The following is a 21,593-nucleotide window of genomic DNA, read 5'->3' as shown; positions in this document are numbered from 1 at the left end:
TCTGTTTTAGAGCAATAGTGTGGTTACAAAACCGACGTGAAGCCACTGTGGAAAGAACAAGAACCACCAGTAGTGTAAGGCGAGATGATCCTGGAGAGTTTCGAGTGGGTCGTCTCAAGCATGAAAGAGTAAAAGTTCCACGTGGTGAATCACTGATGGAATGGGCTGAAAACGTCATGCAAATTCATGCAGACCGGAAATCAGTTCTTGAGGTACCTCGCATATAATTTCTTTTAGTGTGTACAAATGACAGAAAACCAGCAAACCTGCATGTTGAACAATATTCAACCTGCATTAGATAGAAATGAAAAACGGAGAAGGATTTCTCTACCCTCTATGCAAGGCCTTTCGCCCGATAGAACATCTTTTATAAGAGGATGTCAGCTTACTTCTTCAGAGAGGTCAGGATCTTGTGGTTTGATGGACAGCAAAGAGTATCTCTATCCTTGAGGTGAGAAAGTGCTTGGCCTTTTTGAAGGACATTATTCCTTTCTTAAAGCCAGAACCAAATAATAGCACTCACTAAGGATTCTTTTTGATACTCTATTTATTTTTTTTAAAGATTTTATTTACTTATTCATGAGAGACAGAGAGAGGCAGAGACATAGGCAGAGGGAAAAGCAGGTTCCTCTCAGGGAGCCCGATGTGGGACTCAATCCCAGACCCTGGGATTTGGCCCCGAGCCAAAGGCAGATGCTCAACTGCTGAGCCACCCAGGCATCCCTCTTTTTGATACTCTAAATTCTACCTTTATATTAAGCTATGCTATTAGATATCTGCAATTTCGGAGCACACTGTTTTGTTATATTGTTAAACTGTACTTGGCATTATATCTTTGGCCTGTATTGAGAGCTATTACAGCAAATGACAGTATAAAATTTAATATATTTACTGTAGAGATGTTATTGTAGGCATTGTCCATTATATCCTGTATATCCATTATTCCTTATAGGCACAATGGAACAAATCTGTCTCCTGTCATAAATGTGAACCAGCTGCTTAGTTTATCTTTTTGATCAGAGACTGATCATGACATATATGGTGTATCTCTAGAAAATATGTAAGACTCTTAGGGTTTTCACTTTAAACTCTCTTTACCAATAATAATAATCATCATCATCATCATCATCTCTGCCTTCATCTTATTCTTCTTACCCATATATTCCTCTAACTAGATAAACCTCAATTATTTATTTATTTATTTTTTACCATGCATTAGGTTTTTGTAAGCTGCCTCAAGTCATTTGTGGAATATGTAGAGTATGGATAAAAGCTTTATTTTTTTAATTTTATTTATTTATTTAATTTTTTTTTTTTATATAAAAAGCTTTAAAGTGACTACCTAAAGTCAGGAATAAGTGGAAGAGTTTGGGTTTTAAACGTGTTATATAGACATACATAATAGACATACATATAAATCTGTATGCCGTCTTTTCCTCAAGCAAATGATGTAACCTTTTTATCTAAAATTTGGTTTCCTTTGGTGTAAAGAGACGAAAATCTATTTTGTAGGATTGGTGTGAGAAATAAATTAATGTATTAACAATGCTTACCACAGTGTTTAAATATGTAATGGCATACAACAAATACACTCTTTAGAAAAACTAGAATAAAACTTGTGTGTTTACAAATGTGTTGTTTATAATATTCTGCTGTTGTAAGAAAAAGATGTATTACTTGGCAAAAATGAGATCATTTGAGAAATTTTTTAAGCTCAATTTTCCCCACAATTTGTTTATGTTTTAGGTTGAATTTTTAGGAGAGGAAGGAACTGGTTTGGGCCCTACATTAGAGTTTTATGCTCTGGTGGCAGCAGAATTCCAGAGAACTGATTTGGGAGCTTGGCTTTGTGATGATAACTTTCCAGATGATGAATCTCGTCATGTAAGATTTATTTCCCATTTTGTGATTATTTGTGATTCTGCTTTTAGTAGTAAGAATAGGTTATGCTTTCAGAATTTAAGCCAAGTTTTCTGAGTTTATTTTTTAAAGATTTCATTTAGTTGAGAGAGAGCACAAAGGGAAAGGCAGAGGGAGAGGGAGCAGCAGACTCCCCACTGAGTGGGGAGCTAGACATGGGGCTCCCTCCCAGGACAGACATTTAACTGACTGAGCCACCTAGGAGTTCCTCTGACTCTCTTATTATTATTATTGATTATTCTTGATGCTCCTAAAAGGGTTTTAAAGGATAAAATTCAGTCACCAAAAGCTATTTAATAAAAGGGAGTATATATAAATACTTTAAGATAACTAAATTGATGAAGATGTTTAATATTTATGCATCTTTTATCTACTTTTTTTTTCTTTTATCTACTTTTATTTATATTTCTCCCTCTAAAAATTAGGTTGATCTTGGAGGTGGATTGAAACCTCCTGGATACTATGTGCAGAGATCGTGTGGACTGTTCACAGCACCATTTCCGCAAGACAGTGATGAGCTTGAAAGGATCACGAAACTCTTTCATTTCCTTGGAATTTTCTTGGCCAAATGCATTCAAGACAATAGACTTGTGGACTTACCTATTTCTAAACCTTTCTTTAAACTTATGTGCATGGGTGATATTAAAAGCAACATGAGTAAATTAATTTATGAGTCACGAGGTGATAGAGACTTACATTGTACTGAAAGTCAGTCTGAAGCTTCTACAGAAGAAGGTCATGATTCACTCTCAGTAGGAAGCTTTGAAGAGGATTCAAAATCAGAGTTTATTCTAGATCCCCCCAAACCAAAACCCCCAGCTTGGTTTAATGGAATTTTAACTTGGGAAGACTTTGAACTAGTAAACCCACACAGAGCCAGATTTTTAAAAGAAATTAAAGACCTTGCAGTCAAGCGGCGTCAGATTTTAAGCAACAAAGGTCTTTCTGAAGATGAGAAGAACACGAAATTACAAGAACTAGTGCTAAAGAATCCATCAGGTTCTGGGCCTCCACTTAGCATAGAGGATTTAGGGTAAGTTTTATATATATGTGTTCATCAGCCTAATGGATGAATAAATTTTAAAGCTTTTGTTTCTTTGTACCCACTAATATGCAATGTATAAGTTAAATAGTCTGTTAAGAACAATAATATGCTGGGGGAAATAGTACCGATTTGAATCTTTGAATAGTTCATATTATAAAGACCACACTCAGAATACCAGAACATAATGCTTTAATCATTAGATCTCTGGAAGATTATCTGATTTATTGAATATGATTAATGTATATATCTTATTGAAAGTCCAAACCCAAAAATATTTTTGAGAAATCATGGCTAGTTAATACATGTAGTATACTTGGCAAAGCTTAAAATAGTGTGCTTTATATGTAGGTCTTATGCCCAATGGCTTAGCCAACCAAATGCTACACATCTTGTAATAAAATTCTGTTAATTTGTATACATGTAATGATTATACTCTTAGTATGTTTTACTGTGATTTGGGGTTGACTGAGTCTTGTTTTCTTCTTTCTTGTTAGTGTTGAGAAGTTTTGTTTGATAAGTTATTATATATTGAAGGCTTGATTTGAGGGTAGAGACAGAGGATGAATAACTTTAGCAAAGCAATAGATTCTTCTTGAAAAAAAAAAAAGTAAAGATGTTGCTGCTGTAATTTTTTGCGAAAACCCTTACTTTATTAATTGTGTGCCCTAAGGGGGAAGCACAATATGGAAAGATGGTGGTTTCGTGCAATCTTTGCAAAGACAGGTTTGGTAACAGTTGGCCTAATAGTTGTTGTGCAGAGTTTTTGCATTCAAAAGGCCTCATACTTAACATCTGAGCTGGTGTACTGTTTTTGTTGGAAGGGTGCAGGGGTGGGCTGTGGGGAGGCAGGAGATTCATAGTTTTGGCAGCAGTGTCTTAAAAAATTAAACATCAATGGTAGCTGAATGTTCATCCAATCCTTTTTGTCTTCCTAGTTTAAATTTCCAGTTTTGCCCTTCCTCAAGAATATATGGTTTTACAGCTGTGGATCTCAAGCCAAGTGGGGAAGATGAGGTAATAAAAATTTTGCTTTTGATATAGTTGTAAGCTCAGAACATCCTCTTACTGAGGCCAATTGTAGTAGGTGCTGCTGAAATATTCCTAGATATTAACAATAATGTTGGCTAATTTTCCTTTGTAGATGATAACAATGGATAATGCAGAAGAGTATGTGGATTTGATGTTTGACTTTTGTATGCATACGGGTATTCAGAAACAGATGGAAGCCTTTAGAGGTAATTTTTAGGGCTCTTTACCTTATTAATCATTCTTTTACTTTGAGACAGTTGAAATTAAGGCACTTCTTTTGTCAAGAATTGCAGGTAATCTCTAGATTGGCCCTCTGGTTTTCTGTCTTACATATAGTTAGGTCCTGCAGAGTACCCGGAACAGGTTGGGACATTCTCAAGCTGTGGCATACCCTCAGCTTGTTGCTCCTGAGTAATGGGGGATTCATTTTTGGCCTACATTTCATTCATTTGTACATGGATATAAGGTTGCATACTTTACACTTTCATGATCAGGATGAATTAAACCATGTTGGAACCTAAGTTCTCCAGGTAAAATTGAAGCAAAATACGTTAGACTGTTCATCACATACTAGTTTTTAAAGTTTTTTTTTTTTTTTTTTTTTTATTATAGTCACAGAGAGAGAGAGAGAGAGAGAGGCAGAGACATAGGCAGAGGGAGAGAAGCAGGCTCCATGCACCGGGAGCCTGACGTGGGATTCGATCCCGGTTCTCCAGGATCGCGCCCTGGGCCAAAGGCAGGCGCCAAACCGCTGCGCCACCCAGGGATCCCCAAAGATTTTATTTTTATTTATTCATGAGAGACACACACACACAGAGAGAGAGAGAGAGAGAGGTAGAGACACAGGCAGAGGGAGAAGCAGGCTCCATGCAGGGGAGCCCGATGTGGGACTTGATCTCGGGTCTCCAGGATCAGGCCCTGGGCTAAAGGCAGACGCTCAACCACTGAGCCACCCAGGGATCCCCATCACATACTAGTTTTGAACATGGGACTACAGCTTTAGCTAGCTTGTTAAGACCCAAAGAGCTAGTTAAGAAATTACTAGAATTTGGCTACTGACCATAGTGACTGAATATTTCTGTTCACATTTGCAGTATTAAGTAAAATTTCTGTTCTAAAAAGCTTTGATTTCAAGCTATTTTAATTTGTTTTTTTTTTCAAACATTTATTAATATTTGATTAGTATTCTGTCCCTTTAGTTGATATTAGGTATTTTGATTTGAAATTTGGTATTTTGAAATTATAACTTAGAAATTGAGTTGTGTGTTTTATTGTTTTTGGCTTTTTGCTGTTTATAATGTAGATGGATTTAACAAAGTTTTTCCAATGGAGAAATTAAGTTCCTTCAGCCATGAAGAAGTCCAAATGATTCTTTGTGGAAACCAGTCACCATCCTGGGCAGCAGAAGATATTATTAATTATACTGAACCTAAGTTAGGTTATACACGTGACAGGTATGTAATTGGTTATTTTCTAAGCTCAACAAAATAGTTTATGTCCCAAAATCAAACGACAGATTGTCAAAAGAACTATGACTTAGTGAAATGAGAAAGCAGTTAAGTTTCTATTGATAAGGCTGAGTGTACACAAAAAGACAACCGAGTCTTTGTTGATGTTAAGATTCCATTTTAATTGTTCACTATTTTAAAAGTTGGGTAAACTGTAAATCCTTAGGCTTCATTTTTTTTTAAATATTTTATTTATTTATTTGAGAGAGAGCACAAGCTGGAGGAGGGGCAGCAGGAGAAGCAGACTCCCCAATGAGCAGGGAGCCTGACACAGGGCTCAATACCAGGACCCTAAGATCATGACCTGAGCCAAAAGGTAGATGCCTAACCGACTGAGCCACTCAGGCTACCCTGTAAACCCTCAGGCTTCATTTTTTTATATTAACCTTTATTTCTAAAAAATTTCAAACTTATAGAAAAGTTGAATAGTTGAAAGAATTCCCATATACTCTTTATCCAGAATCAACTGTACTAACATTTCTATTATCCAAACACATGATGTATACATGTGTGTATAATTTTTTTGAAGCATTTGAGAATGTCACATATATCATGTCCCTTTACTCTGTAATACCTGAGTGTACATTTCCTGAATATAAAGTCTCCCATGCATCCACATTTGCTAGCAAATTCATACTATTAGCTAATCTGTAGTCCAGTTTCTTTGATTACTCCATTAATGTAAAAGCACTCCCCTTACCACCGCTGCCTGTTGTCAGGAAATAGCATTTGGTTGCTATAGGGTTATTTTGTGGTAGGTTTTTATTTTATTTTTTATTTTTTTATTTTTTCTTGTGATAGGTTTTTAATCGGAAACAGTTCTCCAGCTGTTTTTTTTTTCTGATATATATATATATATATTTTTTTTAACACCACAGGTCCTATATTACTATTATTTTTTTAAAGTTTCCAAATTGGGACACCTGGGTGGCTCAGTGGTTTGGTGTCTGTCTTCGGCTCAGATCATGATCCCGGGGTCCTGGGATCGAGTCCCATATCGAGCTCCCTGCATGGAGCCTGCTTCTCCCTCTGCCTGTTTCTGCCTCTCTCTCTGTTTCTCTTATGAATAAATAAGTAAAATCATTAAAAAAAATAATAATAAAAGTTTCCAAATTAACATAAATGAGCAAATAGAGTTAACCACTGAACAATGCAGGGATTAGGGGCACAGCTGAAAATCCATATATAACATTCCAATCCCAAAAAAACTTAACTACTAATATCCTACTCTTGATTGGCTTTACCATTAACATAAATAGCACATATTTTATACATTATCCATATTATATACTGTATTCTTACCGTTACATAAATTGGAGGAAAGAAAATGTTAAGAAAATCATGAGGAACTACACTTTTGTTGAACATAGTATAAACTTTTTGAGTCACTATGTTGGATTCCTGAAACTAATGTAACATTGCCACCTATACTCAGATAACAATCAGAAAAGAAAGTCATGAGTTAGAGAAATTATATTTGCAGTTCTCTATTGAAAAAAATTACATAGATATATGTGGACCTGCGCAGTTCAAACCTTTTATTCTTCAAGGGTCAACTGTATTATGAATTACTTTATACTTAATGTTTATATAACATTTTTTTCTTAAGCAACTTTTTATTGAATTATAATAGAGAAGTGTACAAACTGCATGTACAACCTGGAGAATTTTCACAAAAGGACAACCTGTATATTGGCACCCAGAACAAGAAATAACTCAAGAATTGCCCTTACCCATCATATTCTTTCCTAATATTAAGTCACTGTTACCATAGTTCAGTTTTGCTTGCTTTTGAACTTTCATAAATGAAATCTCATGTATTTTTTAAGGTCTGGCTTCTTTTGTTTAACATTATGATTATGAAAGTCTTCCCTTTTGTGGCATATAGAAATAGTTGATTTCACTATTAACAAAGATGGATTATTTCAGATCCCCTTTGGTGGGTTAGCCATATTTGGTTGAATTATGCATGTGCAGTTTGAAGTTTTTTTGATTTGCTGGCCTTGTTGCATATTTGGTCCCTGTACTCCATCAGTGTTTCAGTTCTTACCATTTATAAGTGCAAGACAATCTTTGCAGGATATTTTTAAAGTAGCTTATATCCACTCATTTCATGCTTACTCAAGAGTCTCTAGATAGAAAAAAAAAAGTCTCTAGATAGTACTATTCTTCTCAAAATGCTGATAGTTGTTTTGGGGGCTATTGCTGGCTTACAAGGTAGTGGTAGTGGTTTTCATTTAAATCAGCAGTCAAATCAGTTGAACTATATTTTTTCCTCTTTTAGCCCCGGTTTCCTGAGGTTTGTGAGGGTTTTGTGTGGCATGTCTTCAGATGAAAGGAAAGCATTCCTGCAGTTTACCACTGGTTGCTCAACTCTGCCCCCCGGTGGACTAGCTAATCTGCATCCCAGGCTCACAGTTGTACGCAAGGTACAAACTTTAGCTAATGGAGAATCCAAATGGAATTTAGTAACTTCAGGATTGAAAGAAAGAAATATTTAAAGTGATGGCCTTCTGTTTTTCACTTTCTTTTTTGTAGGTTGATGCCACTGATGCAAGCTATCCATCAGTGAATACATGTGTGCATTATCTAAAGTTGCCTGAATATTCTTCGGAGGAGATCATGAGAGAGCGCCTGCTAGCTGCTACCATGGAGAAAGGCTTTCATCTCAACTGAGCTTCAAAGTGGGAGACATCAGAGACTTTTAAAATACTAGTGAAGCCTCTTGTGTTTGTGTGCAGAGAAGTATATGATCCTCTACGCTAATGACACTTGCCTTTATTTCAACCATTAAGGCTTTAAGAACGTGGAATAAGTTGGTTAGCTGCTAATGACAAAATAAATCCTTTAACTACCCAGCCAGCAGGTATATAGCACAGAACACTGTGTGTTGCTACAAGGGCTTAGTGACTGGAAAAAGGTGATCCCTACTTGACTGTTCCAAAGAGCAGCTTCTCAGATCTTCAGTGTTCACTGGTAAATTTCTAACAGTGTATTTGTGTAAAGTTTGTCGTTTCATACTTCATACACTACAGTTGCTGTCACTGATCCCTGTTTTGCTGGCTTTTAAGCTATGTGGTCAAAAATCCTGCTTCCTTAAAACATAGAGAGTTAATGAGCATCTCAAGCTTTTTTTCCTTTTTAATGATGCCTGCACTATCAGAGTATTCTAGTGTTCTCTCTTTTGTTTGGCATATAATCATGCACAACCTTTTTATTTCTTTGAGGTGGGAGTATATTTTTATTTCCTAAATGCCATACTATAAAGATCAAATTCTTAAGTGTGTTTGTGCAGCTCAAAAGTAAAGATATATTAAGGGGAAAAAGAAAAAACACTGGTCTAGATGCAAGGCACACTTAAAGCAAGTTTTACTTTTGGTTGTATTTTCTTTGTATATTATAAACATTTATTTAACTTGTTGCAGTTTGAAGTAAAAAATTTCCAAAATGTATGCTCAACAATAATCATTAAAATGTTTGCAGCGTACAAAACTGTGTCATGTGACTATTTCACTGCAACGGTCAGACCTAAGAGCTTAACCAGATATTTTTTATTTTGAATCACTGAGATTTAGTTTTTTGAAAGTATTACATCTAGAAATGTATTTTTCTATAGTAAATACACTTACCAAAACTGGAAAGCTAGAAGAAATATATGTTCACATGCTTGTGATCCAACTGTTGTGTTCTGTCTTAAAGTATTCTTCAGCTAAGAATGGCCAAGTTATGTGTGTTCACTTTTTAAACACCAGATCTGCTACTTACCATTGTGTCTGCAGGGATGTGTAAGTCTAAGACCCAAGAATGATTTCTTAATGTTGTGTTAGTGTGAAAAGAAACCACCAGGACATTGCTGTTTCATGGTTTTGAAGAAGGACTTCTATTTCCATTTTCCAAATTCCCTTGATGTAGCACATCTGTCAGTAGGCCTGATGTAGCCAAATGGCATTTTGAGGAGTGAAAAGCATTTTTTTGGGACTGCCCATTATTTACCTGTTTAAAAGGTACATTCCTTTTCTACATTAGAAGAGATCTCTCCCACTACAGTCAGTCATTTTAGTACTGTTTTTATTCTCTGAATGAGAATGTTGTGACTATGTTATCAGTGGCAGCATTTAAATTAATTCATCTTGTTGTTAGTTTCACAGTTATCTGTGAGAATAAAAGTTAAAATAAAACATAACAGCAATATTTAAATGTATGACCTATGCTTTAATCCAAAAAATAGTGGTGGTGATTGTCTCAGCAAAGTCATGGATGGATGCAGGACTAAAACTGTATAATAGCATTAGAGTTAAAATCCAGTTTCTGTGCTTAGTATTGCCATTTACTAAGTCTGTAAAATGTCTGTCAATACCCCGCTTTCACCAAGACTAATCTAGCACAGGAGTCAGCAAACTTTGGCCTGCTACTTGCTTTTGTATTGCCCATGAACTAAGTAAGTATGCTTTTAAAATTTTTAAGTGGTTAAAAAGCAATAGAATAGTATTTTATGATGTGGAAATTTTATGAAATTCAAACCTCAGTGTCCATTAATAAATAAAGTTTTACTAGAACACAGCTATGTCATTCCTTTACGTATTATTGGTGGCTTTTACATTACAGTGGCAGAGCTGTGTTCATAGCAGGGACCATATGGTCCATGAAGCCTAAAATATTTACTATCTGGCCCTTTACAGAAAAGTTTTGCTGAATCCTGGTCTAGCACATTGCTGTAGCAGGTAAAATTGATAAGTCTTATATATTCAGTAAATGAAATGTCAGGAGTCTTCAAGGTAAAGCTGATCAATTTGAGACACAAGTTTCATGGGTGTGGAAATCACTTAAAGCTGTTCATCATAGTTCAGCAGTAAACCTGAAGGGAGATGATGACACAGCCTATAAGAACAGATAGTTCTATTATGCTTCACTTTGCATGAGTCGAGTGTTAGGAGATCTACTAGGGTCTCCACATATATTAGGTTCTTCAGCTTTCTTGCCTGTGGCATCTACCTAGTATTTTTTTTTTAATTGTTATTCTCTAAAGGTACTAAAATCTGTGCCAAGATGTTATCCAAGTGCTATTTTGGTGTGACCTAAAAATTAATTTTGTTCACTCCCTAGTTACTTCTGGTGTACCAGTTTCAGCAGTTACCTGAATGTGCTACTGATTAAGTGCCTACCAATTAGGACAGTGTTTCCCAACTAATATGTCTTAGAAAGACCTCCAAAGCACTTTGATCTAGTAGACTGGGCTTTCCCCAGACCTTGGCTACTTAATGCTAAAGTGGATCTCTACATATGTACCATTTATTGTTCCAGTGGCTCAAAAGCCTCTCTTCTGCCTTTCTGAATGAGTCCAGAACCCAGGTTTGCTTTTAGAATCCATTATTGAATGGTTGCCTGAGTTTTTATGGATACAAACTTTAAATATGTAAGTAGCCTTTTTTAGAAACAAGGATTTAAAAGAAATCCTCCTCCCACCCCCACATATAAAGAAAGAGAAAAAAAGCAAATAGTACTGAATGAATCATCAATGCCTGGAATGTCCATTTATGTCTTCTTTTAGAGAGTAGAGTGTTGTGGGTGAAAGAACTCTTGGAATTCCATAGGATGGCACAATATCTTAATGTACCAAGACTATTTCTATTTCCTCTATTGTATCTGCCTTCCTACCTTATATGCACATAAACATGCTTTTACCTAAGATAGTTCTGTATGCTCAACTGTTGACTTAGTAGCAAAAGCATCTAGAAAAGTTTGGAAGAATCAGGTCATTGCTTTTCTGTAGTGACTTAGTTTTTCTTTGCTTTAAGACATTCCAGGAGAAGAGGTCAAAAGAATGAGTTAGAGAGGCAGGGGAGAAGGGTTCGTATCATCCCAGCCTGAACAGAGATACACTCTCTCGCATGGTTTTAGACTTTAAAGTAAATTTCATTTACAAATAAGTTTACTAGTAAGACAAACCATTTACAATATGGCCTTAAAGGATGGTTTTGTAAGAGCTCTCTTTTAAGGTGAAATCGTTGATTTTTTTTTTTTTTGGTACTAACATTATAATTAACATGATATTGTAATTCCAAGTAATTGCCATTAAAATGGTTGTCAGGCTTTTAGAAACTTAATTCCCCATTTTTATTAGGTACGCAATTTTGTAAAGTTTTGACATTTTAAGACATTTTAAGGAAAAAGCATTCAGAAAATATTCAAAGTACTATGTGTGTTTAAAATTTTATTGGCTGATAGTTGTCACATGTTCTTCCCATGCTGTTAATCCGGAATTAAATGTACAAAGAGAAGCAAAGAACAAAAAAGTTACCCTCAGAATGCAACAAAATTTGAACAAGTGGGGAGAAAAATGCTTATAGCTAGAAAACAAAACTTGTCTCTTAGTTCAGAGAAAAGTTTTCTTTGCACACCATATTTTAATGTACAGTTTTGTTTTCCATTTAGGAACTGTGGGAAACATCTATTTAAATTGTTTTTGGAAGACACCCCATTTTGCAATACAGAGTCTTCCAGATTTTTTGGGCTACAGATGTTGAAAGGTATTCATTCCATGGTATTCTCACTTCTACAAGTCGATCTTGTCTGGCAGAGCCATCATTCAGCTTTCTGACATTTTGTCAAGGATGAGTAGAGGGGCAAGAATTCTTGCCCGATTTGTTTCCACAATGCAGCCATTTAACACCATCTCATCCAAAATGATGTGTACTTTGTCCAAATTAAACATTATCTAGGTTCATATTAAGGAAATTAGTTTTAAAGTTACAAAAATGTTAACATGTAACAGTAATAACATGACTTAGTCGATAATTTTTCCCATGTAAATTAGTCTAAGCATGAAGTGTGTGGGTTTTGGGGTTTTTGATTGTTTTTTTTTTTTTTTAATAGAACTTCTGAAACTAGTTTTAAAATTGGTGTCCATGTTAGAAATAGAAATCCTTACCTTCATGTACACATACATACCTAGTTTCACACTGGTTAAGCTAACTGGCTAGTAGGTATAGAAATGGAATAACTACTACACCTTTTAGCCAGAGGGAAAATGACTACTAAGAACTAAAGAACAAAGCAAGTGACATTGGCAAGAGCATAGGACCTGACAAGAACTGTGTTGTCTTTCCAGACACTAACAGCGTTAATAGCCATGATGTTCCAGGCATTGTGTTGAGTGTTTTATGTAATTTTTTTCAGTATTCTCTACAACCCCATGATACAAATTAACATTTATCCTAACATATTATCCTAATTTTACATGGAGCAAACAGACTCAAAGCCATTGTTCAAGGTCACATGGCTGACCACTGCCAAAGCTGGAATTTAAACCCACAGCTTTGGCTTGATGGTTCTGCTTCCAGACTTCTCAGGAGGGGCCTGTGGCTACTTACACACCCTCTGTCACTTAAACTTCCACCCCAAACCAAAAACGTTTATAAACAAAACCTTGTGTGTTAAGCTATCTTTTCTTTCAGGCTAAACAAAAAAAAAATAACCAAGAGTAGATATGAATGAAGAAGGCAAGGCAATGCTAATTACTATAAAAATTCTGAAATTCATGAGAGTATCTTGCATGAACGAACAGTTCTAAAAATACTCATTTGAGAATTATGGAGGGACGCCTGGGTGGCTCAGCGGTTTGGCACCTACCTTTGGCCCAGGGCGTGATCCTGGAGTCCTGGGATCGAGTCCCACATCGGGCTCCCTGCATGGAGCCTGCTTCTCCCTCTGCCTTTGCTCTGCCTCTCTCTCTCTCTCATGAATAAATAAATAAATCTTAAAAGAAATTATGGAGCCACTTTAGTGCACTGCTGTTCCTAGTGGAAGGTTAGTATAGAGCATGGGGGAAGACAAAATGTTAGATTATGATTAGCTAATTGCAAAGAGCCAAATTCTTCCTCCACCAGGAACCCCTTCAGAAAACTTTTGTGAAAGGGGAAGGGGAACTAGAATGAGATGATGACAATATTGAATGGTTCTGAATTCTACATTTTTAAGAGCTTATTTCCATCTCTAAAGAACATGATCCGGGTCTATTAAAAAAACAACAGCTAAAAAAAAAATACAGCTGATTGAAACATTGTTTCAAATAGACAAACTTCAACAAATGAGTGACTTAAATGCACTAGGGGAGTTCATAATTAAATAGTGAATCACTACCACTTGATTTTTTTCAGTAATTCAAGGTGTTCAAGTCTGTATTTTATTTGTTTTGTGAAATACATCTGTAGAAAATGAGACAACTCTGTGAATGCTTTTAGGTTACTATTAGGCTCTGCATTAATATCTCATTAAGCTCTGTGCAAATAGTCCTCTAGCAGAATAAACTTTCAGGAGCCCATGGGAACTGTCCCTAAATGACCCAGAAAAGGAAAAAAAAAAAAAAAGCTTTACTCTGATATACCTATTAATTATGTCTTCCAATTATATAGATGATTGCTTTGTCCATGGTAAATTGGGACTGGAATATTAGGCCCTTGACTCAATCAGACCCAGAAGCCAGAATTTAGAAGCCAAACAAAGTGGGAATTTCAACTAGGTAAAAAGAAGTGGAGTTGCGGAGCACAGGTGTCTGCATGAAAAATGGCCTTCAGGATCCCCCTGTTATAGTCACTAAGGGGCAATGAAAGCCTTGTAGAAAAGCTCAACTCCTCCTAGGTGATTTTCTTGGAGAGAAGAGATCTAATTTTATTCTATTTGAATTGGTTCAGAGATTGAGCTGCTCTGAAGAATTTGGCAAGTAGATGATCTAGATCTAAAATTCAGATGTCCCCTTGAGCAAGAGGCCAGTTGTTTTGAAATTCAGATTAGAGTTTGCTGCTGAATCATATCAGCCACTGACATCCTCACATTGTAAGGACAAAGTCTTTCAGCAAGTCGAATTTCCCAACATCCTAGAAACATGAGTTGTTCGCTGAGGTCATTCCGTACTGTGGGCATGTGACTGCCTGTCTATCTGAGTATCTGATTCAAACCCTTAATAACCATGTAGCTTTCTGGCACTATATAGGGACACCACAGACCAAATCCAATGTGAGGCAAAAGCCTGAAAGCTGATTTTCCCCCTGGAATCATGTGACTCCTTTAAAGTAAGAATCCAGCTGTTGTTTACATCTTGATTTGGTTTATAAGCTACTTGTACACACACAATGGTGAAGCAAGAGTAATGGCATGTGGGCCACGGTGTCAGGTGAGCAGGGACCCAAAAAATGCTTTGTATGCTAAGCCCCATGGCAATGAACAGGCAAACCTGCTTCAACCCTGACATCTGGAATAGGATGAAGCAAGAGAGGTCCAGGCTGTTGGTCTGTTAACGTGGTAAGCTGAGAATGACTACTTCAGGAGGGTCCCACCTTCGCGTTATACTGAACTTGACTAACTTAAAGACCCTTAAGGCACTCTAACGTTGGAACTGAAATGAATTGCAGTCTCCCAAAGAGCAGATTCAGAAAGCCCCATTTCCTCTCAGTCCTGAACCCAAGAGCCTCTCTGCGTAATGTGGATCGGAGTTGACTATCTTAGGGCCCCACCAGTGCCACTTGAAACCAATTTTTAATTAAAGTGCTTGAAATGTTTCTGGTTCCTACACTGGAATTTTGGTCTCTGGATCATAAATCACATTTTCAGTATGGTATTTTTTTTTTCAGTATGGTATTTTTAATGCCACTGTGGTGGTCTAGTTATCCTTTAATAAGAGAAAATTGAGCAGCAAACGTTCACATGGGACCTGAAAAGCAATTCCTAGGCAGAGCGCAGCCTAGAAAGTAAAATTTCTAACTCTAGATTTTGGTCTCAGATTCCTTGTCTTATTCAATTTCTTTTTTTTTTTTTAAGATCTCACCTACGCAAAGTTCTTGATAAACTAAGTGGGATGGGGAAAAACTTGCTCTCACATTTATAGTTTAATTCAGTTTGCCATGAAATTAGATAAACCATGAAGGGGCTTTGTGTTCACATTTCCTACAGAAAATCGAATACTGCTGTGTAAAACACTGTCATCGTGAGGACTGTGCACAGTCCTGGATATACTCTCCCTGTTAGACGGTCTGTTGTCCATTTGTAGGCTTGGTATTGTGTCTTATTAATTAGGCCACTGAAAAGGAGTTAATTTTTTTAATGGGATTTTCCTTAAAGGTCCATTTATATCCTAAGAACAACAACACATGCAGGTGTAATTTTTAAAAAATTTATACAGATTTATGTAAAATCACAAATAAGAGAGTTAGCATTGGGTCATATGAGCCTGTCAGTTTCTCTGGCTTTTTTCTAACCCTCTTCCTTACTTGCTGTCACACTTCCTGAGGAAAACCAACAGAACCTGGAAGCATGGATCAGGGGCAGAAGGCAGACATCCTCAGTAGGGAGGAATAGCAGCGGATGGATGCAGAGAACACAGTTTAAGGAAATAAGGTGAGGGCAAAGGCCAGTGAGAACCAGAGAAACCTGGAAGGCAGGGCTGTTCAATCTGGAACCTTCACATCCCTTTCCCAAGTAAACAGCTGACTCCCTTGAGGACTGTTCATAATTCTGAGACTCCTCACTCATGACAGCACTGACTGGTTCTCATGCTGAGATGGTTTTGGCTCCCTTACCTCTTGGTGCCTACCCTTCCCAAAGACTGGACTAGCTGCATGGGCCAGCTCTCACCCCGTACAACCCTGCTGTCAATATTTTAAAAAGAAAAAGATGTTTAGAAATCACTAAATGTGGGGTGCCTGAGTGGCTTAGTCAGTTGGGTGTCACACTCTAGATCTCAACTTGGGTCTTGATCTCAGGGTTGGGAGTTCAAGCCCTGCCCTGGGCTCCATGCTGGGCATGGAGACTACTAGAAAAAGAAAAAGAAAATTACTAAACATGAACTCGATTTTGGAGAGCACGTTCTTATCAAGACATTCAGGTTCTCTCATCATGTCTGACTCCTCCAGCCAAAAGTTGTTTCTTCAAAACTGCTTTTCCTACTTTTTTTTTTTTAAGATTTTTTCTTTTTTAATGTTTTTTTTTTTTTATTCAGAGAGAGAGAGAGAGGCAGAGACACAGGCAGAGGGAGAAGCAGGCTCCATGCAGGGAGCCCAACGTGGGACTCGATCCCGGGTCTCCAGGATCACACCCCAGGCTGCAGGCCGTGCTAAACCGCTGAGCCACCGGGGCTGCCCTGCTTTTCCTACTTTAGGAAAGCCTTGGACACCACTAGAGAGCCTGTGACAGGCACTTTACAAATGTTTTGTTTAGAGACTAAGTTGCTTCAATCTACTCCACATAACACATTTTTAAAAAACATGTCAAATTTAATCTCCTATCTAATTTTATAGCCCTGGAAACCCAGAGACTGGTACCATTCTGCCCTAGAGTAGATCTATGGTTGACGACATGTCACAGAACCTCTCTGGGCTTCAGTCTTTTCATTTAAAATACGAGGTTTTAACCTGATGACTGTAGTTTTCTTCTAGCTCCCAAGTACACAAATCCTATGATGCTAAATGTAACCTTCAGGGAATGGTGAGCTAGTTTACTCCTATCTGACATTATCAAGCAATTCCTGATATAATCACATACTCCATCGTGCCTCAAAAGAAACCCTTTGGTAATGACTTAATCAATTATTGTGACCTTTCTGAGAGAACACGGGCACAATTTCAGCTTATTTAGAAGCTACTATTTGGGTGTTGGGTGGCTTCCCTGGAGAACTTCTTTGTTCTTGCCAGTATTAACAGAGCCGCTAGTTGAACAAGTACTGTTGTGATTTCTCATTAAGTCGGTGTGAAGTTATCTCTTATTCAGAGGAGCCCTATTCTGGTTTCTGGACCTCTAAGGGTGTTTGGGATTTTAGGAAGGTAATGAAGGATTGAGAGGTTGATGCCCCATGGTGGGCTCTGGGTCCTGACCAGGGCCTAACTATAAACTGGTGCTGATTACTGTTGCCCAGATGCCTTCATTCCTCCAGGGAGGACCATGGTCGAAAACTTGCTGAGTTGCGGAGAGTACACGCAGGATGGAGGCCCTTCCTTCTCTCCCACCTTCAGCTACAGGAAAGAGGTACTTTTACATCACCCACAGAAGCTTTAAGTTTCTAGAATTAATTGCTCAGGCTTTGGGGTTTTAAGGACTTAGAAAATAAAAACATGAATGTTCTGAAGATTTATGTAAAAGGTATTTTTGAATCAAAAAAACATTCTGGATTCTAGGCCTAACCTATATTTGTGGGGTAGGGGTCCTGGAATACAAAGAGGGTTTCTAGCCTGTTCCCTGCTTTACTTCCCTCGCATATATGTGGGTTATCGTCCCACCAGTTACCATCCCAAGCTGTCATCCCTGCCCTCAGTTGTGTGGAGAAGTATATATACTTGAAATCTTTTTTTGTAATTTATTTGAGAGAGAAAGCAAAGCAGAGCAAGTGAGAGAGAACACAAATGGGGGGAGGGGCAGAGGGCGAGGAAGGAGCAGACTCCCTGCTGAGCTGGGAGCCGGACGTGGGGCTCAATCCCAGGACCCCAGGATCATGACCTGAGCTGAAGGCAGACGCTCAACCAATTAAGCCACCCAGGCACCTCCAGAACTTGAATTCTTAAATAAGTCTACTAAACTTTCCGTATAGAAGCAGGGCCTCGGGAATCTTTGGGCAACATTTTAGCTCAGTGGGTGGAGTAGAATGTGAAGAATGTACAGGATCTTATGCATGGCATGTGAATGATTTAGGTCACTGACATGCTTGGTCCCGAGGGTCCCTGACACTGACACTACCTGCACCTGCAACATAGAGTTGCCACTTAGTGAAAGGGTTTTCAAGAAGCCCAGAATTTCTGTCCTAATTTCTTGTGCTTAGGTCATTTCTTTTCTTTCAAAAATATATATTTATTTGAGAGAGAGAGAGAGAATATGAGCAGGGGGTAGGGGGTGGGCAGAGGGAGAGAGGGGAAGCAGACTCCCTGCTGAGCGTGGAGCCTGCTGTGAGGAGGGTCTCTATCCCAGAAACCTGACATCATGACCTGAGTTGAAACCAAGAGTTGGATGCTTAACCGGCTGAGCTACCCAGGTGTCCCCAGGTCATTTCTTTTTAAAATCCCACTTGTCTTGTTCTGTGCTGTTAGTCTTATTAGCAGTAGAACAAGCCCATTCTAGGGCTTGTATATAAACAGTGTGTTTTTATTTCTCAAAGTCTAACCATGTGGACTTTGGAAAGCTGCCCCATTCTTAAAATGCTTCAGGGTGGTGACGCTTCTGAAGAAAAAGATTGCAAGTCAATGGCTTCTTGGGAATTCCATGAGGTTTTGACTTCCATCCTCCTGGTGCTACACCAAAACCAAGCTTTGAAGCACGTCTATTCCATGTGGGTGGACAAAGAAGGCTTTCTTAAGCCTGAGCAAACACAAAGATAGGTGTTGTGAGTGTTGGGAGAACAAGCTCCAGGTTGCAATTCTATTGGTTGCTTGTTTGCAGGCTTTCAAGGCCTGAAGAAGCTTTCCTGGCAGAGCAGACCCGAACCATGGTAGCTGCTTCAGCAGGTTGCTGGTCATATGCTCCTAGGGCAGTGATGGAGAAGACCTCTGGCCTACACCGAGGGGGCAGGACATAGGCTGCACCTCTAAAAGGCTCCCTTGTCTTACTGTTATGAAACTGGTGCCTAGAGGTCCTTCTAGTTAGAAAGAACTATGTACGAGGCAGAGTAAATGCATGGGTTTTAATTTGATTTTTTTTTTCAGATGGCTAAGGGTAGAAACCCTCTGAAAATGTTAATAGGAGAGAGGTATCCCATATTCTATCCACCATCTTTTCCACTTTTAGGCCACTGGAAGTCCAGGTGAAATTATGCCTGGAGCAGAGGCATACACTTCCAGGTCTGGACAGATTCAGTTCCCTTCTCTAAAGATGAAGCAAAATTCCTAATCTGTCAGGTGGATACACCTGTCATTCTGAAGGGCTAAATATATAAAACTAGCCAGAGGTATGTCTGAAACTAACATTATATGTTATTCGTACTTTGATTTAAAAAAATAGTTTCCTTTCTGCCTCCGCTGCCACCATGGCACCTGTGAAAAAGCTTGTGGCAAAGGGGGCAAAAAAAAAAAAAAAAAAAAAAAAGAAGCAAGTTCTGAAGTTTACCCTTGATTGCACCCACCCTATAGAAGATGGAATCATGGATGCTGCCAATTTTGAGCACTTTCTTCAAGAGAGAATCAAAGTGAATGGAAAAGCTGGGAATCTCAGTAGAGCGGTTGTAACCACAGAAAGCAGCAAGAGCAAGAATCCTGTAACTTCTGAGGTGCCTTTTTCCAAAGGTATTTGAGGGCAGCCTGGGTGGCTCAGCGGTTTAGCACTGCCTTCAGCCCAGGGCCTGGTCCTGGAGACCTGGGATTGACTCCCATGTCGGGCTCCCTGCGTGGAGCCTGCTTCTCCCTCTGCCTGTGTCTCTGCCTCTCTGTGTGTGTCTCTCATGAATGAATAAATAAAATCTTAAAAAAAAAAAAAAAGGGTATTTGAAATATCTCACCAAAAAAGTATTTGAAGAATAACCTCCATGACTGATTGCGCGTAGTTGCTAACAGCAAAGGGAGTTACGAGTTGCGTTACTTCCAAACTAACCAGGACACAGAAGAGGAAGAAGATGAGGATTAAAACCCATTTATCCCAAATATTTTGCATGAGTTCTTGAATAAAACTTGGAAACCTCCCCCTAAAAAAAAGGAAGGGAAGGCAAAAATGAAACTAAGTAAAATAAAGGGAAAAGATAGCAAACTGTGTGCCTTGGTGTGGAAATTAAATTTGAACAAGAATGCTGGAACTCGGGGCACCTGGCTGGCTCAGTGGGAAGAGCATGGGGCTCTTGATCTTGGGGTTGTGTTTGAGCCCCATGTTGGGTGTGGAGATTTGCTTAAAAATAAAATCTTAAAAAAGAGAAGAGAAAGAGAATGCTGGAGATCGTTACCTGGAACTATACTATACCAGAGAACTATAAAGACAAACCCGTCTCTACTTCTAATAAACATCTATTCAATATATAAGATGCATCAATGCAACTAGTTCAGCTTATATAATATATACCCTGTTATATTTGATTCATTTTAATTCTCTGAATTTCCAGACTAGTTACAGTCTCTCTTCCTGTTCTGGGTGAAAGGTAGCTCAGCTCATTTACCTAGAGTCATGGCAACATCAACTATTAAGGCTGAGAGGATGTTAAAGCTCTTCTAGCCTAATTCTACTATTTTGAGATGAAGGGTTGATGTGTCTTTCCCAACACATACAGTTTGTGGCAGGTTCAAAAGAGAAACTTGGGTTTCTATATTCCTAGGGAGGGGTCTAATAGCTTTTCCTATCTTCCCGATGACTTTTATTTTTTTATTCCTTAAAGATTTTATTTATTTATTCATGAGAGACACACAGAGAGAGGCGGAGACACAGGCAGAGGGAGACGCAGGCTCCACGCACGGAGCCTGACGTGGGACTTGATCCCGGGCCAGGATCACTATCTGAGCTGAAGGCAGACGCTCAACCGTTGAGCCACCCAGGCGTCCCTCTGAAGACTTTTTAAATCAAAAGGCATTTCTCTTATTCCCCTGTACAGGAGGAAGAGATTTATTTTGAATTGCTTTATAAAGGGCTTAGTTTAAACGGAACGTAAGGTGCTGAGTAAAAATATACCTTAACGTACAGTCTGATCTTGGGTGTCCTAGGTCAAAGGAATCCTATAGATTTAGGTCACTCACCACTAGAGGGCACTCAGATTTTCCCAGTTAATTTAAGAGGCTTCCAGATACAGCTGCAAATGGAGTTGATCAACATATTTTCTATCAGTAGTAAAAGCTAAATGGCCATTTCTCCCAAATATACTGATGTCTAATGTATATATATGTATATAGAAACATGTTATAATTAACATGTTATATTTAATGTTACTATTTTAGATTTAAGCCTGGTGCTTTTCCCAAAGGACTCTCTCATTAATTGCTTACAAGTGGTAAGCAGATTTCTGAAGTAAAAATTAACTTAAAAGTCAACTTGTGGAGCGCCTGGGTGGCTCAGATGGTTAAGCGTGTGCTTTCAGCTCAGGTCATGATCCTGGGGTCCTGGGATTGAGCCCCACATTGGCTCCCTGCTCAGTGGGGAGCCTGCTTCTC

At 38.3% G+C, this 21,593-nt stretch overlaps 2 protein-coding genes across 15 annotated transcripts in view; one reads left to right on the top strand and one right to left on the bottom strand.

Annotated features, from left to right (window-relative positions):
- The window catches only part of HECTD1 (HECT domain E3 ubiquitin protein ligase 1), a 91,702-nt gene extending 82,708 nt beyond the window's left edge, over positions 1 to 8,994 (top strand). For all 12 annotated transcript variants that reach the window (XM_072761322.1, XM_026007664.2, XM_072761321.1 and 9 more), the window contains 8 exons: positions 11 to 212; positions 1,747 to 1,884; positions 2,346 to 2,953; positions 3,901 to 3,979; positions 4,107 to 4,200; positions 5,298 to 5,448; positions 7,787 to 7,931; positions 8,041 to 8,994. In XM_072761322.1, the coding sequence (XP_072617423.1) occupies positions 11 to 212; positions 1,747 to 1,884; positions 2,346 to 2,953; positions 3,901 to 3,979; positions 4,107 to 4,200; positions 5,298 to 5,448; positions 7,787 to 7,931; positions 8,041 to 8,178 (1,555 nt within the window). In that variant the 3' untranslated portion in view covers positions 8,179 to 8,994. The remainder of the gene's footprint in view (positions 1 to 10; positions 213 to 1,746; positions 1,885 to 2,345; positions 2,954 to 3,900; positions 3,980 to 4,106; positions 4,201 to 5,297; positions 5,449 to 7,786; positions 7,932 to 8,040) is intronic.
- Positions 8,995 to 11,700: 2,706 nt separating this feature from the next.
- Positions 11,701 to 21,593, bottom strand: part of AP4S1 (adaptor related protein complex 4 subunit sigma 1) — a 50,872-nt gene continuing 40,979 nt past the window's right edge. Inside the window, exon 6 of one of the 3 annotated variants that reach the window (XM_026007666.2) lies at positions 11,701 to 12,217. In XM_026007666.2, the coding sequence (XP_025863451.1) occupies positions 12,089 to 12,217 (129 nt within the window). In that variant the 3' untranslated portion in view covers positions 11,701 to 12,088. Of the gene's footprint in view, positions 12,218 to 18,727; positions 18,835 to 21,593 lie in introns of those variants that run through there. The other 2 variants (XM_072761365.1, XM_072761366.1) reach the window with 2 other exon arrangements.

The sequence above is a fragment of the Vulpes vulpes genome, chromosome 6 (genome assembly GCF_048418805.1).
Source record: "Vulpes vulpes isolate BD-2025 chromosome 6, VulVul3, whole genome shotgun sequence".
NCBI classification, from domain to species: Eukaryota; Metazoa; Chordata; class Mammalia; order Carnivora; family Canidae; genus Vulpes; species Vulpes vulpes.
This window is presented reverse-complemented; position numbering and strand designations above follow the sequence as displayed.